The sequence below is a fragment of the Abramis brama genome, assembly GCF_963993115.1.
Source record: "Abramis brama genome assembly, chromosome: 8".
Lineage (NCBI taxonomy): Eukaryota > Metazoa > Chordata > Actinopteri > Cypriniformes > Leuciscidae > Abramis > Abramis brama.
The window spans coordinates 18,581,934-18,601,937 of record NC_139970.1 but is presented as its reverse complement, the minus strand read 5'-3'; the positions used below and the strand labels follow the sequence as shown (position 1 = coordinate 18,601,937).

Genomic DNA, 20,004 nt, shown 5'->3' with positions numbered 1-20,004 from the left:
AATTAAAGCCCTCCATGTGAGCCTAACGCTGTGATGTCACGTGTAAACTATGAATTCAAATGAACTGAAGTGAAAAAGGTTGAGATCAGTCAGGACATGCTGACCCAACATATCAGGGAGTCCTGACACAGAGAGTACCCAGGATCCCTTGCATCTGCTGAGGCGGCGCAGTACAGATCCCAGACCTGTTCATTTTGATCCTTTAGTCGCCCACCGCCAACCCCCACCCTGTTGGCACTGACCAGACTGTGCAATTCCATCTTACCCCTAGACTTAATTACCATTTTAATTAGCAGGGGCCTGAGAATTAATAATCCTTCATCATATGGCTTTGGGCGTGAAAATTCATAATCCCTTTATGTATTCTGGGTCAGGCAGTGGATCAGACTGAAGCTATTATGAGTGTCTTCATGAACTCAGGCTATTTGTTTAGTCTGCGTTTCAATTAAGCTCACAGACTCCTTGAAAGTTACATCGCTTAAGCTGAATGTGTTGAGAGTGTTAGCGTGTGACGTGAAGGTACTCAGATGATGAATGAAGACATCTGCTGTCTGGCTGAGCTCAGGAAGTCACACAAGTATAGTGTCATTTGTAAGTTATGAAAGAGACGTGAGCAGAGAGACTGAGCTTCTTAAATAATGTTACTTTTTATTGCATGTGGCTATTCAGAATCAATACAGTTTCTAAAGCAATGCTAATTACACTAAGTTTAAATTATCATTTCTAAGTAGCATCACAATGCAAAGAATATGAAGTATATACAATGGAAGACACAGAAAAACAAAACAAAAAAACAACTCGCTCAGGCATTGAAATATTCAAGATTTCCATACTGTGAAACAGCATTCGCAAAAGAACGCTGTTGAAATTACTGTTAGGATTCAATAGCAAAGATGAAGTAGAAGAAGAAGAAAAAAAAAACACTTTTCCATTTAAAGTTGGCAGAAAAATTTGTACAGCAAAAAACTTGCTTACGGTTTTAAATATATTAACACAGTATTTATACATTTGGTTCCTTTCTGTAAACTAATCTTTAAAAAAATGTAAATATTGCATATGCCATTTGTGGATTTGTACCTATTTTTGTAATATCAAGCATTATTCAAAGAATTCTTTTTTTTTTTTTTTTTTTTTTATATTATAGCATTATCAAATATCCTTGAAGTGGCATCTATCGTACAGTGTACATACTTTTACAAACGTACTGAAGAATTAGAAAAGAAAAACGCCAGGCCCAAACTTCAGCCTTTGGCATGTACCTTCATTAGTGCTTTAGTTGTTTGGGGGGAAATTCATTCAAACACATACCGTATATATATATATACATACAAAAAGAAATAAGTTATAATCTTTAACTTAAAAATGTCAGTTGCAATCTCTTTATACATTATGTACAGCTTTCTAGGCAAACTTTTTCATATACTTAAGTCAAGTTGTGTGTGTGTGTTGTACAAGTCGATCTGAACAACTCTGCCTCGATATCAGTCTGTTGGTGGATGTTTAGGCCGTGCGTTTCGTCTCCTGTGGAGATCTCCGGAATACTCTACATTCAAAAGTGTCTTGTGTTACAATCTAAGGAGTTTGTAAGTGCAAGACAAAGCATTGGTTCTGACGAGTCTATCCCTGTCTGACAGTAGGGAGCAGCATTAATGGTGTCAGGCCTTCTGAGACGTCCCTAAATCTATCACTCTCTGGAACGGCGACGGGTGTGTATGTAAGGCAAAGGGAAGCCTGTGTGTTCAGAGCAGTGAGAGGGGGCAAGTCCGCAGAGGCTTCTGGGCTGTTAAGGTTTAAAGACGGTGTGCTAGCATGCCTAGGCTTGGCGAGAGAGATGCTCCTCTCTCTGACCTGAGGCGCACGACATCATTCATCTAGCGTGTGTTAATCGCGTGTGGCTTCGTTCCAAAACTAATAACTCCTCCGTTATGGAAGCCTGTTTTGCATATATGCGGGATTGCGGGCGGAAGGCCCGGTCCTTTACCAGCTCAGATAAATATTATTTCATTAAAATCCTTTAAATATCTGTGTAGAATGCAAAATAACATTAATAGATCTTTGATTGCAGCGCAGGAACTTCCTCCGCTGCACTGCAAGACATTCAGTTATCATGGCAAACAGTAATCTTTGATACTCTTGTGAGTGTATACGCAGGTCCTCCAGGAAACACTGTTTGACAGAACAGTCAGTAAGGCTTTGGATTGGTGTTTTTACGAAAACAATCACTTGGAAAAATAAATTAATTTCTCAATATATAGATTTTTGTAAGTCATAACCTGGCTCGTTCTGAGGTAGGGTTTTCAAGTGACTGCTTTTTTGTGTGTGTGTCTGATTTCGAATTGTTGAGTAAATTTCTGAAATGCAGTGTTGCAACCACCCGTGCACGCACACGCTCTCGTGCCGCCACACGCGGGGGAAATAAATAAGTGCGACGGGTGTATGCGTGCGTGTGCAGATCAGATGTTTTGGTTCACAGGTTTTAGGGGGTTGAGGGACACTGGCCACTCGAAGTCCAGAGCTCGTAACAAAACCAGTGGAAAAAGGTCCGTGACACAAAAATTGAAGAGATTGTAGTGAGTGACAGATGGACAGGAAGTCCCGCCTCTGTGTCTGCGAGTCTTCGCCGTGCCTCGCGCTGGGGTCAAGTGTCTGTGTTGCCGTGACGACGGCCATTCGAATGCATTTGGGAGGTCAAAGATCAGCGGAGGCCTGGTTCAGCAGCAACGTGGTCCATCTGTCCACACGAGCGCCTCCTCTCCTTCTCTCGTCCCTTGCTCTCGACGTGGACGACGGAGCCTTTATGAGAAGACTGGCTCTGTTTAGTCTGCAAGAAACAAGAGAGAAAAAGAAGCACATTAATGTGATGTCTATAAAGACAGAGAAAGAAAGCAACACAAACCAATAAAACACACTGTTCCCCGAGATCAACGTGATCACGCTGACGTCGCGCAACACAACAGCCTTTTATGGGCATTCGCTAATGTTACGGCATTTTTCTGAAATACTATCATATTCCTCTGTGCTTTGTCTGGAAAAATCTTCCCTTTTCACTGAGAGGCGTGTGTTTTTCCATTACCATCCGTATGTGATTTATACATGAGGAATGAAACTGGCTAGCGGGGGATAAAAGGTTACACACTCCCTCTGTCTCGTTCTCGCTGCTGTTCTTGTGCTCTCCTTTACCAAGTAAGGAATGCGCGCTCTTTTGCTACGAGCAACAGAAGTGGCAGGTGCTCAGAGACAGACTATGGGAAACACTCGCTGACATTTAGCTCTGTGCAGCTGACGGAAAGAGCACAAGGGCCGGCCATACACTGACACACAACACAGCCTTAGATGTTCAACAATATCCATGCTATTTAAATACTGAAGTCTAATTTGCTAAAAAGGGCAAGACATGCTTTTTTGGCATTAAATAATGGTGCAAATGCCATTAAATGGAATACTACAAATCTTAGTAAATCACATTGCATGATTTATTTAAATATTCTCCTCCCATAAATTTTGCATCTGAAAGGGAAACTCTTACAAATGCATATGCAATAAGGTCAGCCGCAAAAAAAAAAAAGTGTCTTTAGTAAATCCTGACAGTGTTTTTTTAACGCAAAAAGAGGGTTCCCAGACAGCAACATAGTATCGGCCCAGATCTTGTGGATTCAACAAGTACCAGATGTGGGCCAGATCTGGGCCGACACTATGTTGCTACCAGGGTTTGCACTGATCACTGTTAAATCTGACAGAAAAAAAAAATAATAAAATGATGTAAATACTTAAAGTAAATATTCTCTAGATATGTTAACCATTTGCTATGGCTTTGGTATAATGTCAATTTAAACCATATTTAATTATGGAAACACCTTGTTTACTTTACAATATGAAGCTTAATATTTTTCTCTCACTGTATTAATGGGTCTTTATAGACCACACAATTTTAGGAAGCTGGTTCCTGGCAAGATCATATTTTGGGGCCTTTGGTCTCACAAACTTTAAAACCACGTGCTTTCTGGTGCTCATAAACAGCTAAATGCAGAACAATGGAGTTCCTCCTGTTTAACTGTACATGAAACATAGCAAGATATGACACAATTGATTGTGTGCAACAATAATCAGATCAGCACAGATGTGTAACACGGCAACTGTGTGTACGTTCTCATAAAAGAGAAAGTAAATTACACACATCAGCTTTACGTTTGAAGTGTAAATATTACAGTGTCATTTTACAATTTGCTTCTGTCTCTCGCTGGTGTCTGGGTTCTGTTTACGAGACTAGATCGCTATCCTGACCTCTCACCCGCTGTACTTGTTTGTGAGGTTTCATTTGCATGTAGGCCTCACACTGGGCGGAAGTCTCTGCTAACACAAACCCTTTCGTGGTTCTGTCCTCTCAGTCTGTGCGCTAGCGCTAGCGCTAGCGCCGCCCACCCCCCTCCAATCTCCTCCTCCTGCTTTTCATCCGCCTAGAACAAGAGCTGTTTTCATAGAGCAAGACTCGCTCTCACACACACTTAACAAACCCTTAATTCACAGCCATCGGCTATATTGCACACCATAATCGCTCCCATTATCTGAACTGCCCGCGCACATTCCGAACACTTCCGCATGTGAGTCCGATATCACAACATCCACTCTGACAAGGATGGAAGTAATTCCCATGAACGTCAGTAGGGATGCATTCTCTCACAGAGATCTGGGTAAAGTAAGGGAGGAGGGGCCAGCGAGAGGTCAAGCTTTCACGCTCGTAAAGTGCCTCATCTTTTCTTGCTCTTTGATACCTCCCTCTGTGTGGTATTACGAAGTATTACTCTTGCAGTTAAGTGCTGACAGATCTGTTTGCTCACGGCCAACTAGTGAAGAAAGAGAAAGAGAAAGGGGAGTAGGTGCTTTCCTGTTGTCCTTTTAACTAGACCAACTGTGGGAAAAACAGCAGAAAACACGTTTCACTCACCCTGATGGTAAAAAAAAAAAAATCCCACAACCAAACACCAATGACAAACCCATATCTACAAGAGTAACAACAGCATTAATGTACATTTTGTTTTTTTTAAGGGTTCTTTTCTTAGAGTAAAGTCAACAGAAGTTGTGTTTTCTTCCCTATTGGGACGTATAACCGATTGAAACGACTACTCGAACAAGAAAAAAATGTAGGGCGGGACTTGATTTTTTCCATCTGGAATTGGTTGGATGGTTGTGGTTTGCTATTGCTGTGATCTCATATGATTGACAGGTTTACCCGCCATCATGCCAGTAAACACGTCATCAGAGAAGAGAACTGATGCCGTTTCAAGCGGGAGGGGAAGTTATTTTGATTAAATATTACGAGGGAACTTGAAATAAAAAATAAAAAAAACACACTAAAATCATTTATAATAAACACTGCAATATTTTGATTTCATGGTGAATTTAAAGTCCCAAGATTATTATTTTACTTTGAAAAGATCTCTGCAAAAATGTCTGATTCACAAACAACTGACTCTTATGAGCCAATTCGTTTTTTAGTGAATTAAAAAAGTACAACAAATAATTAGTTTGGCCCAATGAAACCAGTCATGTGTGTCCAGCTTAATGTCACCATTAAGTGGACAATGACATTATATGACCTGACCTGATCTACTTTACGGTCACCACACTGCTAAGTGCTTCAAAAACACCACCTCTAAAACAAAGACGCTGTATTGACTACAGAAACATTAGCGTAAAGTCTTACACGATGACAGCGCAATGGAAACCTTGATGTGAACTTGAGCTTGGCTGCTCGTACACAGACTTTTAAGGTGATGATACACAGGGCAACTGGGCAATCTTGCCAAGCGATTGTTGGGATTGTCTTTCCCATTGAAATTGGGCAATAAATTTCAATCTGGATAATTTAGATTGGTCGTGGGCTTTGTGTCTCATCTGATTGCCGTTCATTGCCCAGCAACATTGCTCAAAAAGTTGCCCTGTGTATCATCACCTTCAGAGTACCATTTCGGGTGGTCTGATTTCGTCATGTGTATAAATAGACTCGAAACAGACAGAGATCTCTTTTCCCGTCTCGCTGATTCTCACATTCACACTGATGCCACAGATCCGGAGTCATGTAGTGTATGTGTATGTGTGGAGGTCAGAAGCCAGCTTGAATTTCACAGAGCTAATTAAGCAAGAGGAAGCTTGGCAATTCCATGGATGTCCCATTCCGATCCGGAAAGGCAGAAAAAAAGCAGCACCAATGAATGAGGGGGAAAGAAAAAGCAGTGAGGTCATGGGACAAGCACTCAACAGAGACGGAGACTGATGAATGAGCAGAGGGAGGAACTTTAAACGTTTTATCTGTCAAATGCTGACCTGAACTAACTTTATTAACTGCGTCCTGCATTCACTACTGTCTACAGCGCCACATTCAAAATAAATTATGTTTATGTTATGCCAAGAAATTAGATGACAAGGCAACATTTTCAATAATTTAATCATTTGAAATATTACCAAAAACATAATTATGTAGGCAACGCTGCTTCTTACAATCTCGATGAGTAAATATAAATCAATAAATATCAAAGCTAATTGTAAATATGCTCAAATTCATATATCAGTAAGAGCAGATGGAGACCAGAAGTGTGAGTTTGTATCGGACCCTATGACCCCTGAATTCCCTCCCCCATCTGGCTCCCTCTTGTTTTGTCTCTCAGAGTAATCACTCAACCTATAAAAGTCTTCAGATCTAAGCTTAGTGCAACATATTGCTTCCTTAGCATTTTTTCTGTGCCTGTGTGAGAAATCAGCACAGGTATTTAAAGCAGCTGTAATCTGGACCATGCTGGTTCAAGTAAAAAATCTTGTGAACCCGCTGCCCCCATCCGTAAAAAAATATCCCCTCTCCACACACAAACATTTGTCCTGCGACTCATTATTTATTTATTTCACACAGGTTAAATTTAGCCCCCCTGCAGCCGAGCCAAGAACAGTCTGGTGTTCTCACACACATATAAGTATAACACACAACTGTTCTCTCTCTCTCTCCCTCTCCTTCTCTCTCTCTCTCTCTCTCTCTCTCTCTCTCTCTCACACACACACACACACACACACACATTTATAGTAGAGAGAAAAAGTGACTGACTGTACTGTAAACATGTGCTAGTGTTACTAATTTATTTATCTACGCTAGTCTCATATATCATAGAAGGGGAGTATCAGTTTGAACCCGTGGGGTAGAAATAACAATGTTTCTGTTCATCCTCACTCAGTAGGATCTTCCAATGTCACTCCCTTTAGGGATTTTCACACTGTCAGCGAATTGTAGCAATTCGGTGAAAGTTTGAGGGAGCAGGAATGACGTACATGGGCACACAAAATTAAAATTGAAGGGATTCACTCTCTCAAATAAATGTAATTTTCTCTTTCCCATGGCTCAACCAACTGCTAAGCCACAGCTTAACAAACAACCATGTATTCATTTTTAAGATTCATACTGAATTATGTTAATGAATCCAAAAACAAAATATTTATTACTAATAATGCCACACTAAAAGTGACGGAGACTCAGACTGTCATCCTCAGCTATGGGAAGAGAGGCAGGGCAAAAGGTTGCACTGTATGCGTGGCGTGATGATCTTCATGTGTAAATGTCACGTTGTAATCTCATAACACTACAGCCAACTAAGCCAACAGAGCTCAGTGGACATATGGAAATAAACTCCAGTCCATTAATAAGAAGGTGTGTGCATATCTCACAGTCATCCTCCTTTAAACAAATCCAAATACCCAAGGAGCCATTTAAATTCAATTGATGAGAGTAAAGCATCACTACATATTCTGCTCCACGCACACACACTCAGATGACTTAGCTCAGCAGGGGAAGAAAAGGAGCATTCATTCAGAATCAGGCCACATGCCATGCAATTATTCCCACACACGGCACGTGCTCTTAAAGAGCATCCTATGCAGATTTCAAATGATATTTTCCAGCCACATCCTACTCTTTGCCACATGCTAAACACACACACACACGGAATGCTACATTTATAGGATGTTAACATATCATTAACATATGTTTTAAATATAATATACTTTACACACATACACACAAATGACAGAAAGTGATGAATGTACTGTGTGTGTGAGAGAGAGAGAGAGAGAGAGAGAGAGAGAGAGAGAGAGAGAGAGAGAGATTTGACCTGAGAATGTGAGAATGTGTGAGTCAAGGACAGAGGGTCAGAAAGTACTTTTCCCTTACAGAAAGTACTGAACGTACTTTTCTCTAAAAAAATGTTTGTTTTTTTTCTTCCTATATTACACTAAAATGACACAGTACAAATATTACTGTGGTAGGAAGGTTTTTTTTGTTTGTTTTTTTTTTAATTACAATATTTCTGGGGGAGAAGGTTTTTGTCATGAAAATAATGTCACAATAAAAAAAATAAAAAGAATAGACTTAATTTTCTATAAAGCCAAGTATAATTTATTATTTCATTCTATTGATTTTGAAATATAACCCTTGGGTGAAATTCAGCTGTGTGTGTCATTTACTTGGTCACCAAACAAAGCTGCTCAACAATGTCTAATCTGTGGCAGCATGTAATCCGCCTTATCTGTGCTGCTAAAAGTGGGAAGCAGTGAGAGCATTTCATAGAACATCTTGGATGTGTTTAACACTATAAAATCTGCAACCATAGCAGATACTTACAGAGACAACAACAACAACAGACTAAGAGTTGAAAGAGGACACGAAGAGAGAGGGGCTGGGAAGGCAGAGTCAGACTGATGATTGCTGATAGACAGAAAGGAAGAAATGAAAATAGTCCTTCAAATATATATACAAATAATCAGAGGATATATTAAACAAAATGTTTTATGATGGAAGAGAGAAAGATAGTATGATAATAGACTAGGATTCAAAGGAATAGGTGAGTGTTGTGATGGGGGATGGCCATCTGAGTCTTTTCTCTAGAAATAAAAGCAGGCAAATTGATAGACACAATCTTTCTTTCACTGATGTATCTTTCAATTAAATCAAGTCTATCAAAGCAGGAAGGGGCGGGGCTCAGTGTGTCTTCAACAAAAAAAGAGATTTCACTTTTATTTCAAGATTGTGCCAACTGTTTTCGCTGGTTATCTGACTGTATCTCCCTATATCTCTCTCTGGGCTGTTGTGTGGGGCAGCAGATGGCCGCTAATCATTAGTGTATTGTCAGGGCTCTGATGGGCCTGATAACCACTGTGCACTGCTTGGAATGGCAGGTGCACGACCCTGGCCCCCACCATCTGCTGGCCCGGCCCCTCACACACACTATTCTCAGGAGGGATGATTCTCTGGAAGCCCCTCGCAGACACACACACAGCTCTCTGAGATGTGCTAATGGTACATTTCTAATAAGACGGTGTTTACTCTCTCCTCTAGTGCTATTATGTAGGGAAGAAATGGAAAGAATCCAATCTAAGGAAATAAAAGGTAGGCGAAAGCTTCAATGCCCACAGAGCTCTTTATGCCCCACTCTATAGCCATCAAGGCCAGGTCAGAGGGGATCTATTTAGTTTACAACGCACTGCTGGAGTATTTTGGTGTTCAATGACTCAGTAAGGATGCAGATGTGAAAAATGCTGAATTTAAAACGACAGAGCGTGACAAAAACCAATCGGCCCAAAATGATGAGGCTCCGTCATAAACCTCAGTCAAACATCCTGCACACTGTGTAAATATGTAGTTATGTTTGCCAAAGTATGTGTCTGCTTCCCATTCACAAATGTACTATTCAAATCAGTGTGTAAAAAGTGACGGGAGGAGGGATGGAGTGAAATGTGGCATTACAGACGTTGGCGTAGTAAACAGAGCGCAGCCTATCCGTGCTCTCGTCTCTGCTCAATGGGTCCCGTACCGGCGCAAGTTCCCTGTCAGGAAGACTATCGGGCCATTCGACACAAATAAGAGCTCTGTGTTCTGTCTCTGTGGCTCATCTTTTGTTTTGGTGGAATGCTGTCTGTGACCAATCACAGGGCTTGGATGGCTGAGCTCTAGTGAGTGTGTGCCGATGTTTCTGCGAGTTTTCTTTGTGGTCTCCTCCCACTGTTCTAGGGCTTCCGTGGCCCGCGGCTACGTCTTTCTGCTCTGTCTTCTTGTGGAGGTAAACAGAGAACTGCAGAAACACCTGCTCCGCCAGCACAAACACTCACACACCCTAGAGATCATAATTGAGCTCCGGATGCCGTCTATTTGCCTTATATGGAGTGTATGTGTGTTGTTTTAAGAGGCTTCTGCTTCTAGACTCTTTTGTGAAGTGTCATTCATCAGACAAGTCGCTCTGTCCTTTAAGTGCAGTCCTTCACCTTGACTTTTTTTTCAGTGCAAGGGTCTCACTAAAGTGTAGCATTCTCCTTTTTTAACACTTCTACACCCCTCATTAGGGATGGGAACCGAGAACCGGTTCTTCTTCAGAACCGGTGCCCAGTAAATCGATTCCTTGGAACCGTTAGCATGCCTGCTTAACGATTCCGCTTATCGGTTCCGCTCGTTCAAATGTGACACGACGTCACACACGTGCTGCGTTGTTTTGGTTCAGAACGTAGCAAACACTATGAGCAAACATGGCATCGAGGCAGAAGCGCTCTGACCGCGTCCTAACTACATGTGACGCGACGGCTCGACACGCGATAAAAAGTATCATTTTCCATGTTAATCAAAGTTTAACCAGCCGCGACACGCGACGATTCTATTTGAAACGGATACTATTTTACTGCGACGTCGCGCTGGAACAACAATCTCAAAGTGTGGCAATGATAATATCAGGTACTATTTTTGTGCTTTATTTAATGTTAAAAGCGTGTATAATGTGACTGAATATCATTTAGTGCTCCCAGCTTTGTAGCTGTAAAAACAACAATGGATAAGTCACATCAGATCTTGAAATTAAACAAATGGAAACAAAAACGTTCAAAATGTGAAGAAAACCCGTGTATTATTTGACAAAGATTGTTTTAGTAACTCAATAGCCTAATCCAAATGAGCACTGTTAATATTCCAAAAGACACAAGCTCTTCCTAAACTGTTTTCAGTCTGTGTTTTTAGTTTTTATGGCACATAAATGGCAGTTTTTTTTTTTTTTTTGTCCGGACCAATGAATGTGAAAATTGTCAATTTCCTAATCCTAAGGCACTCTTCTTGATAATCTTTCAAGGCACACAGGTTGAGAAACACTGCCCTAGGCTATAGGTCCCTGGACTTTACTTTGAGAAGTAGCTCGCCTACTTTTAGGTTTGTTCTGAGGTTGCTACACATAATTTGTGTATACTCTGTGCTGTGTCTTCTGATCATAATTATATTAAAGCGAGTTAATACAAACAAATTTGTACTTATTCCCTCACCCAATAAGAATCGATAAGAGAATCGATAAGGAATCGGATCGATAAGCAATATCGATAATGGAATCGGAATCGTTAAATTCTTATCAATTCCCATCCCTACCCCTCATACTACCCCACTCAAACAAAGTTACGCTTAACAACAACACCTCCTATCTTACTATTCATTTCAGTGTGTGACTTCCACGTGAGTCCATATCTGTGTCTGTCAGCTCATACGTTTATCTCTGTGCTACACAAACAACTTTGTTTTTCAAGTCATGCCGAAAAACAAAAGGTGGGTCGTTCCTTAAAAGAAACCTGGCAGGTTGGAAAAACAAGCCGGCGTTAACCTCTCTGGATGACCTTTGCACACATTCTGCATTCCAGCCCTGAAACCCTTCACCTGAAAACTGATAAACAACTGACTCACTTGTTTTTATCTGGGCTACTGTTCACTCCAGTACAACATAATGACTAATTCTGATTCAGATATGATGCAAATATTGGGAATGTTTCTTCTTTTGCTAAATTATTGACATTATCTCTCTTTTTCACATTTACATGCTCTCAAACTGACCGCATCCCACAGTCATCCTTACACTACTGACAAAATAATATAAATAGGGAGCTCCAGTAAGAATGAATAAAAACCTTCAACTGAGCTGTTTTCATCCCAAACACCCCTGCAGGCACGGGTGAAGCGTTCAGTCACTGAGAATAAAAACTGCGCCACAGCTTTTAAAGAGGCATTTCCATCATTCTGACACTCAAGGTGCTCAATTAGCTCTCTCACATAAGAGGGAAATTTGTCACGTGGCATGCTAATCTGGTACACAAGTAATATGCAGTTGTTATTGTTGCAAAAATAATGCAGCATGTCATATTGTAGTGAGTTAACACAGCTAAATAATTCTAACATTTCAGAGCACAGCATTTGAAAGAAATTAAGTGAATGAGTGTAAACATTAACTAATGAAGGTTGTGAGTTTGAACATCACCAGTTATGTCTTTTAATTCAGCTTACCTGTTACTGTTGTTGCCGTCTCCTTGAACCCAAGGCTGGCATACGGACTGGCATGTATTCCATTGATGCCCTCTTTACAGCAGCTGGCAGGTTTGAACCGGACAAGCGAATCACAGCTGGCAAGTCCTCCATCCATCAAGTTTAAGGCAATGTAGTTAAGTCCATTCTGAAAGCCGGCCGATGTCTCCCTGCACATGGGACTGTTGTACTCTTCATCCGATCCTTCGCTGTTCCTCACAGAAACAGACACGTTCTCCACAGAGGCTGAACCGTGCCGCCTGGCGTCGTGTGCGAAGGAGGGAAAAACTGGTGTTACAGTGGTGGTTGAGGAGAATGTCTCTGAACTGTGTCGCCTGCGTCCCTGGGGGTCGGCACGGATCACTTTGGCACCCCGGTCGGGATCCACCAAGGCCAAAGTGGCACCATGCAGCAGGAATGCTTCAACGCCAGGCACTCCCACAGTCTCATCCACAGTCAGCCTCTGCATGCAGGAGGATGGGCTGATGTTCTGCCCACCTTCTGAGGGCTGCGAGACAGGAGGGGAAACGGGCACGCCGAACGTCATCTCTGTGTAATCGTCTTTAGCTTTATCAACTGGGCCCACTGGTGCCACCTGTGCCGTGAGGTGGTACCTTTCATCTTTCTCCTCTTCTTTAGGGTGGGTGGGGCAGGACGTGAGATCCGGCAAAGGCTCCAAACCATTAGACGAAGCGGCATTTCCAGATTTGGGTGACTGAGAACTCACGTCTATGTTCATGTAATCAGGGAGGGGGGATGTCCTCTGATCTGCAGATGATCCGAGGGATGAGGCTGAGCTCTCGGAGGAAGTAATGGAGGGCGGAGTGCAACTTTCAGCAACATGTCCAAAGTCTATGTTTATGTACTCGCCAGGGCTTTTTGGCTCAGAGGGGAGGGGATGCTCGTTCATACTGGGTAATGTCCGGAGCATGTCAAGGGAGAGGCGGGTGGGACGGCTTATCCTGTGCAGGAGTATGAAGCTATCCGTGCGGCTCTGTCTTAGAGGAGATGGGGCAGGGGGGGATGCTGTTTTTACTGATTCCTCTATTATCCTGTGACTCTGAGGATTCATGACAACATACTGATCATTGTCAGCATCCTTTAGCGTCTGCTGGGGCTTATGACAGCGGGTCAAAGAGTTAAACAAGTGAAGCTGTCTGAGACATGGAGACTCGGGGCTCAGGTAGTAGTCTGGTGGTGTGACTGAATCTACAGGGGACATGTTGAGGTACTCACCATTAGACAGTTTCCCATCTGAGCTGTCGATGGAGAATTTAGAGCCGCACAGCATCCTCATGTAGCCGCTGTCATCCAGAGAACAACTGCTAGGGGAATTGGTTCTGTAACCATTCGCAATAGTGAGGGGGTGCGTCCTGGGGTTGATTATCTGCTTTGGAGCCGAAACGCACATTGGGCTCATGGGCATGTAGTTGTCAGTCTTCCCCCCTTGCGGAGACACACCTGGTGTCATCGGCATGTAGCCACAGTCGCCCAGATTACCGCTGGAACTTTTCAGTAACGATCCGATTTCAATGTCCCCATAATCTTCAGGGTATGTGAGCTTTGGGGATGCGGTGTGAGAGCTGCGCCCCGAATGGCCTCCCGTTGTGTGCGTGGCTCTCATGAGCGTGTACTCGTCCAGCGAAGCAGAGGACACTTGTGATGGCACCCTCTTCTGGTAAGGCATGGTGAGAGAGTGTGTCCTCTTCCTGTAGGCTTTCTCCAGATCTCCTATGCTCTCCTCGCCTGCCGCCCGGACGCTTCGCCGTCCACAACTGTTCGGCCTTTCCATGATCATATATCCATACAGGTTGCTGCCCTCCTGTGAGGGGGGCGTGCCAGCGAGCGACTCGGGTGTGTTGCTTCGGTTTGCTGCTAAAAGGTGCCGGACATCACCCGGGCTGGAGCCGCACTCATCGCAAGAGATGAAGCCAGCGTCGCTGGGGGAGCCTGAAATGGAGGCGGTGCAGCTGGAGGGGCGAGGGCCTGACAGGCTGACAGGGCTGGCAGCTGAGGGAGGCGAGTGGGACACAGGCATGCACATGGATTTACTATGCTGCAGGGTTGATGACTCAAATGTCCTGCATGGGCGAGCTGTCACTGTGTTAGAGCGGCTCAAATGCGTCCTGTTCACGCCTGGGCTGATGGGGCTGCCTATGGTACCATCACCCTCGCTTGCCGTGCGGATCCTACAGGACGTCAGTTTTGTCACGGGAGACGTCGCTGCCATGCTGTCGGTGCGCGAGCGCCGTGTCAGCCCAGTCTGACTCGGTGGGAGGTTGTTAAAGTGCCGCCTGGTGGGCACAGATATGGGGTTGGTACCCGAGGACTGGCTTTTGCTGCGCGGGCGGAACTCTGACATCTCTTTCATTGCTTTCATCGCCTCCAAAATAGTCTCGTGAATGTTTTGCGCCACCACCGAATCGTCCGCCTGCATCCACAACTCGCCGGGTCCGATCGACGCGGACCGGCCCACCTCGATGAAGAAAAAGCTGTCCGAGTGTCCGCATCGGCGGATGTTCATCAGCTGTAAAATCACCGACGCCACCTCCGTGTTGAGTTTCACGAAGCTGATGGTCCGGCTGGATAAACACAGCCTGTAAACGCCCGTTAAGTTTCTGCTCTGTCCGAGTCCTTTAGATTTCAAATTGACCTGCCAAACCTCCTTGTAAGTAGCGGTGACGGGCGTTATCACGCCGTAGCTCGCCTCATCAAAGCCGACGAGGGATGACGCTGAATTAGAAGCGGAGCCGTCGCTCACTTTCCCCTCGTTCATTAAATCCGTTAAGACAGTGTACCAGTCCTCCTGTTCCTGCTCGTTTTCGGCAGCCACGGCAAAATACTCGTCCTTGGTGTAAAGGGCGATCAGGTGTTTGTGTTTGGCATCGGCTCTCTTGTTGATGTTCAAGCACGAGTCCAAATGTATAACCCGTTTAGCAGCCGACTTGTTTTTCCATTTCTTCTCGCTCTCGTAATACTCCAGTCGGGCGCGAGAGCCCTCGCTCGGCTCCCTCAGCACGAAAAAGCGCTTGTGTCCATGCTTCTGTTTCTTCAGATAGCCGCATTTCTTAACGTGGTTGTTGTTCTTCACTGTCATATTTGAAATCAGCTGTCCTTCTGTCGGCGGCGGACTCGCCATTCTCATATGCTCTGAAGAAAAACTCTCACTTTTCCTTAACTTGTGCTGTCAGTCAGATATAATCCTGTCAGACTCTCTTCTGTACCCGGCGCGGAGTGCGCGTTCGCTGCGAGGAGCGGTTTAACAGTAAATAACACATATCGCTAAGTGACTGGAGTGAAGAGGAAAAACAACATGTGACGTCCTACACATCCAGCTTTGGTTACAAAAAAAAAAAAAATAGAAAGAAAGAAAAAATACGCGCACACACATAATAGGCGGTGCAACCTTCGGGGGGCGGCGTACCTGTGAATCCGCCTCTTTTAACAGCTCATTGGGTTCATTGGTGGAAGTATCTGATTGACAGCTGAGTGCACCAATCACGTCTACTCTTTTTCGCCGCTCCGCCCCCCACTAGAACATCCAAAGGTGTCTGAGAATTGTCAGAGGATCGCAACCCACTGAGCGCGCTGGTCGGAGAGCCGCTATGAGTGTTATATTTGATTAAAATAATACGGAATAAAATGACCGTGAATAGTCTTTGATTTTAATATTCTTGGTTCCTTGTGGGGAACAACTGGGGTGGTTAAAACAAGTAGGCTACTGACTACGGGGCGCAAGTTTTTCGGCAGTTTGTTCGTTATTGAGAGTGAGTTCATTTCGCTTATGATTTTGCAAAGTCAAACCTTTGCTGTCGAATGCGTTGTAGCCTATTGTGAAGTTCACCGTGTAATAGTGTAATTTCCTATTGCTAATATTAGCCTATGTGAGAATGTTGTGTTTTTGTAATGAGCAAGGCTATGCCTAAAAGTTTTAAACCCATTTGCACCTAACATAACATTCCTTATCTCAATTATGTTACTATCAGTATTATCTTTGGCATTTTATTATTAAGGGATCGAGCCAGATCACGTCAGTAAGCATCATCTCGAATCTCTCCTCTGACGCATCATAAAATTAATAAGCAATGCGCGTGACCATCCTCATATAGCCCAGGCTACTACTTCGTTTTACACCATGACTTGACCTCGTTATGTTGACGCATTCGGTTCGAGGCGAATCATTTAACTGTGGGACTATAAAAAACTGAAAGTTTGCGGAGCATCCTCGTTATGTAACGCAACCAGTGCTTTATAGTTTGAATGCGTCTTGTATTACGCGACTGCCTCTAGCGTTCACGGGTATGTGCGTCTGTGTTTTTGTCTTGTGTTTGCCTTCCACTAGAAGATTATTTCCGGTCATTGCCTTTACCTCGCACTCCTCCTTCACAGTGTAATGTACTACAGCACCCCTTACACTACACGGGAGCAGAGAGCACTGCAGATATAATGAAACTACACTGCTTGCGCCCGACAAAGTTAGCTTAAAATGCGAGCGTTTACGCGTCGTGTTTCTCACTCCATGCTGTATTTATAACATGATTAAATGAAGCGTTTCAACCCAGAACAGTAAAATGTCAGCGAAACTGTGTCAGTATGTGTAGCACTGCATCAGCTCTGCTCTAGTTTTTGGTGGGTTAGGCTATCAGTGATGACGTTGCGATGCAGGGTCTGCTGAGGATTGAATACGTCAGTGACTGGTTATGTACGTAGATAGATGCTCCTCTCAGATGAACTGAAATACTGTCTAGCTGTGCGTTTCCCAATAAGAGCACACACCTCGCGGGAAAATATGTCTCTTCTGACTAAAAAAAAAAAAGAAAAAAAAAAAAGGCAATGACAGGCTACAAAAACTCTATTTCTCATTTTCTTTTCTTTTCCTCCCTTTTATGCTGGGATTTCTCTGTCATGAATTGTTATAATGTAGGCTGCAATGCACTGTTTCATGCTGAAAATTGAAAATGGGTGGATATAGGCTATAGCTAGCCTACAGGTCAAACGTTTGGAAACATTACTGTTTTTTAATGTTTTTGGAAGAAGTCTCTGCTTTTTTTCATGATTCATTGACGAATAAAAAGTTAAAAATAACAGCATTTATTCAAAACTATCACTTCTATCACATTTTTGATCAATTTAGCACATCCTTGATGAATAAAATTATTAATTTCTTTTAAATAAAAAGGAAAGAAAAAATTACTGACCCCAAACTTTTGAACGGTATGTATATTGTTACAAAAGATTTAAATTTTAAATAAATGTGTAAAAGTATCACAGGTTATAAAACAAATATTAATCAGCACAACTGTGTCCAACATTGATAATAAGTCAGCATATTAGAATAATTTCTAAAGGATCATGTGACACTGAAGTCTGAAGCAATGATGCTGCAAATTCAGCTTTGCATCACATAAATACATTATATTTTAAAGTATATTAAATTGTAATAATATTTCACAATATGACTGTTTTTTGTGTATTTTTTATCAAATAATTGCAGGCTTGATGAGCATAAGAGACTTCTTTCAAAAACATTAAAAATAGTAATGTTTCCAAACTTCTGACCGGTACTATATTCTCTCTTAATATGTATAATCTAAATGAAAATCTAAAATCTATGTAATATATAAAACGAGCTTGTCTTGTCTTCTGCAGATCATTAAAGGAGACCTTAAACACACAGTGTTTTTGTCTCAGCAAATTTAACCCATAAACCATCATCGTATAAATGGTCTCATGTGCATGACCTTGAAAAAGTCCCACAGGGATTCCTTTCCCTTCCTCGCATGATCAGAGAAAACAGTTTTTGCTGTCTCAGCGCTCAGCTCGCCTTCTTATTTAGTGGCAAGGTCAATTATACAGAGCTGTGAATGTGTCAGTCAGGGCAACAATTCAAGGATTTTACCAGAATGACTGGAAATTAAATCAAAATACCTTACTTACTGCTTCTGTCCTCTGCCTGTCAATAACTCAATGCAACGGCTTAGTAATCGGCTGAGAATTACTGGCCCATACTAACTCACAATACGCAAATTATAAGCTTGAGTGAAGGAGGTATATGTATGTCAAGTGAGAACTGTTGGAAGTAATTGAGTATACAATAATTCCATTTTATTTGTGCAATGCATGCTGCTGCGTTCATATAGCGCTGTAGATAAACAAACCAGCAGCTCAATACAGTCAAATTACGGGTTGAATCCATCTCCAGCCATCTGAACCAAAGGTTTTTGTCATTGTGTATTTGTGTCAAAATACAGACACAACCCTTGTGAAAAAGAAGTGTGCTTAGTTGTATTGAATGTGCAGTTGTAGTGTTTACTATACCTATTTACATATGTAGTGTATATATGGACTTGCAGATAATATCATTTATTGAAATAAAAGGCCACTTAAGTGTACTGAGAGTAAACTTTCATTACGATGTTTCATAACATGTACACCTTTAAACATGCACTTTGTAAAAGTTGAACTTTAAAGTACATTTTATATCATTGTGTTTTAATCATTTTTTGTTATGCTTCGAAGAAGTACTTTTGAAGTGTTGACTAACATAAAGCACATGTATTTGATTATAATTTTAACTGTTTTTGTATTTGATATCACATTTAAAGTCAATATACTTTTAATGTACTAAATGTACAAAATTATGAAATTTCATATAAAGATGTACACAAGTCATACTTAAGTTTGTCAAAAGAGTAGCCTACTCTTTAAATTTAAACTATGCAATACATTTTCATTTCATTTTAAATATTAAGCAATGAAATTTCTGAAAACATCACATTTAGTGCACGTTTAAGTATTATTTTAAAGTATAATACTTTTTAGAAGTATGCTAAAGTTTACTTCTTTTTCACAAGGGGATAAAAGGATTAGGGAACAGCTCTCTTTTATTATATTTTTTTCTCCTTTGATAAATAAAAAAAGTCTGGTTCAGTTTCTTAGGTCCAATGTTCCTTATTTCTTATTTCTTAGGTCCAATGTTTGCAGTAACTTGAGAAAGACCCCCGATGGACTCAATGTTGAAAAAAACTGAAGCCTAACTTGGCAGGCTAACCACTGTGAACAATAGCGGCACTTGCCACATTAATTTGTCTCTCGTTTGTTATTATGTGGGAAACGTGCCCACACTGTTCTGCAGTAACAAGGCATTGGACAAATGTAGAAGTAAAAGGAGGAAACATTCACAATGTAAAACATACATAATGCGATCGAATTAAGCGTGGTTGTTTGTAATTGACAACATGTAGAGAGAACACATATTGTTTTCCCTCCCTCTCTCCAGCCCAGTCTGTTTGTGTGAGAAGATGAGAGAAACTATTCATGCGTGCGTTTTTATGTGTGTGTTTATCCACAAAGTCTTCAGGAGTAAAATGCAAATCAGGGCTTCATAAAATTGCAATAAGGTGCATGATTCTTTTGCATTATGCATGTTCACAAACATGCAAAGCAGGGGTTACACACATAAACACACACACACGCGCACACACACACGCGCGCACACACACACACACACACACACACACACACATTCAACATAAGGCCCATCTCAGGTCCATCTGCTCTTACTGATCCATGCAGGTTCTTTATGAAATCATGCATATGTATCAGCTTGAAATTTACACACTGTTATCCATTAATTTACTAGTTAATTAAACGGC

At 42.0% G+C, this 20,004-nt stretch overlaps 1 protein-coding gene across 1 annotated transcript; it reads right to left on the bottom strand.

Annotated features, from left to right (window-relative positions):
* Positions 1-628: 628 nt before the first annotated feature.
* irs2b (insulin receptor substrate 2b) lies at positions 629-17,997 on the bottom strand. The gene is made up of 2 exons (XM_084123083.1): positions 12,332-17,997; positions 629-2,821 (listed from the first exon to the last, which is right to left on the bottom strand). The coding sequence occupies exons 1-2, from the start codon at positions 15,492-15,494 to the stop codon at positions 2,817-2,819; spliced, it is 3,168 nt and encodes a 1,055-aa protein (XP_083979209.1). The 5' UTR covers positions 15,495-17,997; the 3' UTR covers positions 629-2,816.
* Between the last annotated feature and the right edge of the window lie 2,007 nt (positions 17,998-20,004).

Bases quoted from the DNA above. Each gene is read 5' to 3' on its own strand.
- irs2b (XM_084123083.1), bottom strand. From the start codon at position 15,494: ATGAGAATGGCGAGTCCGCCGCCGACAGAAGGACAGCTGATTTCAAAT.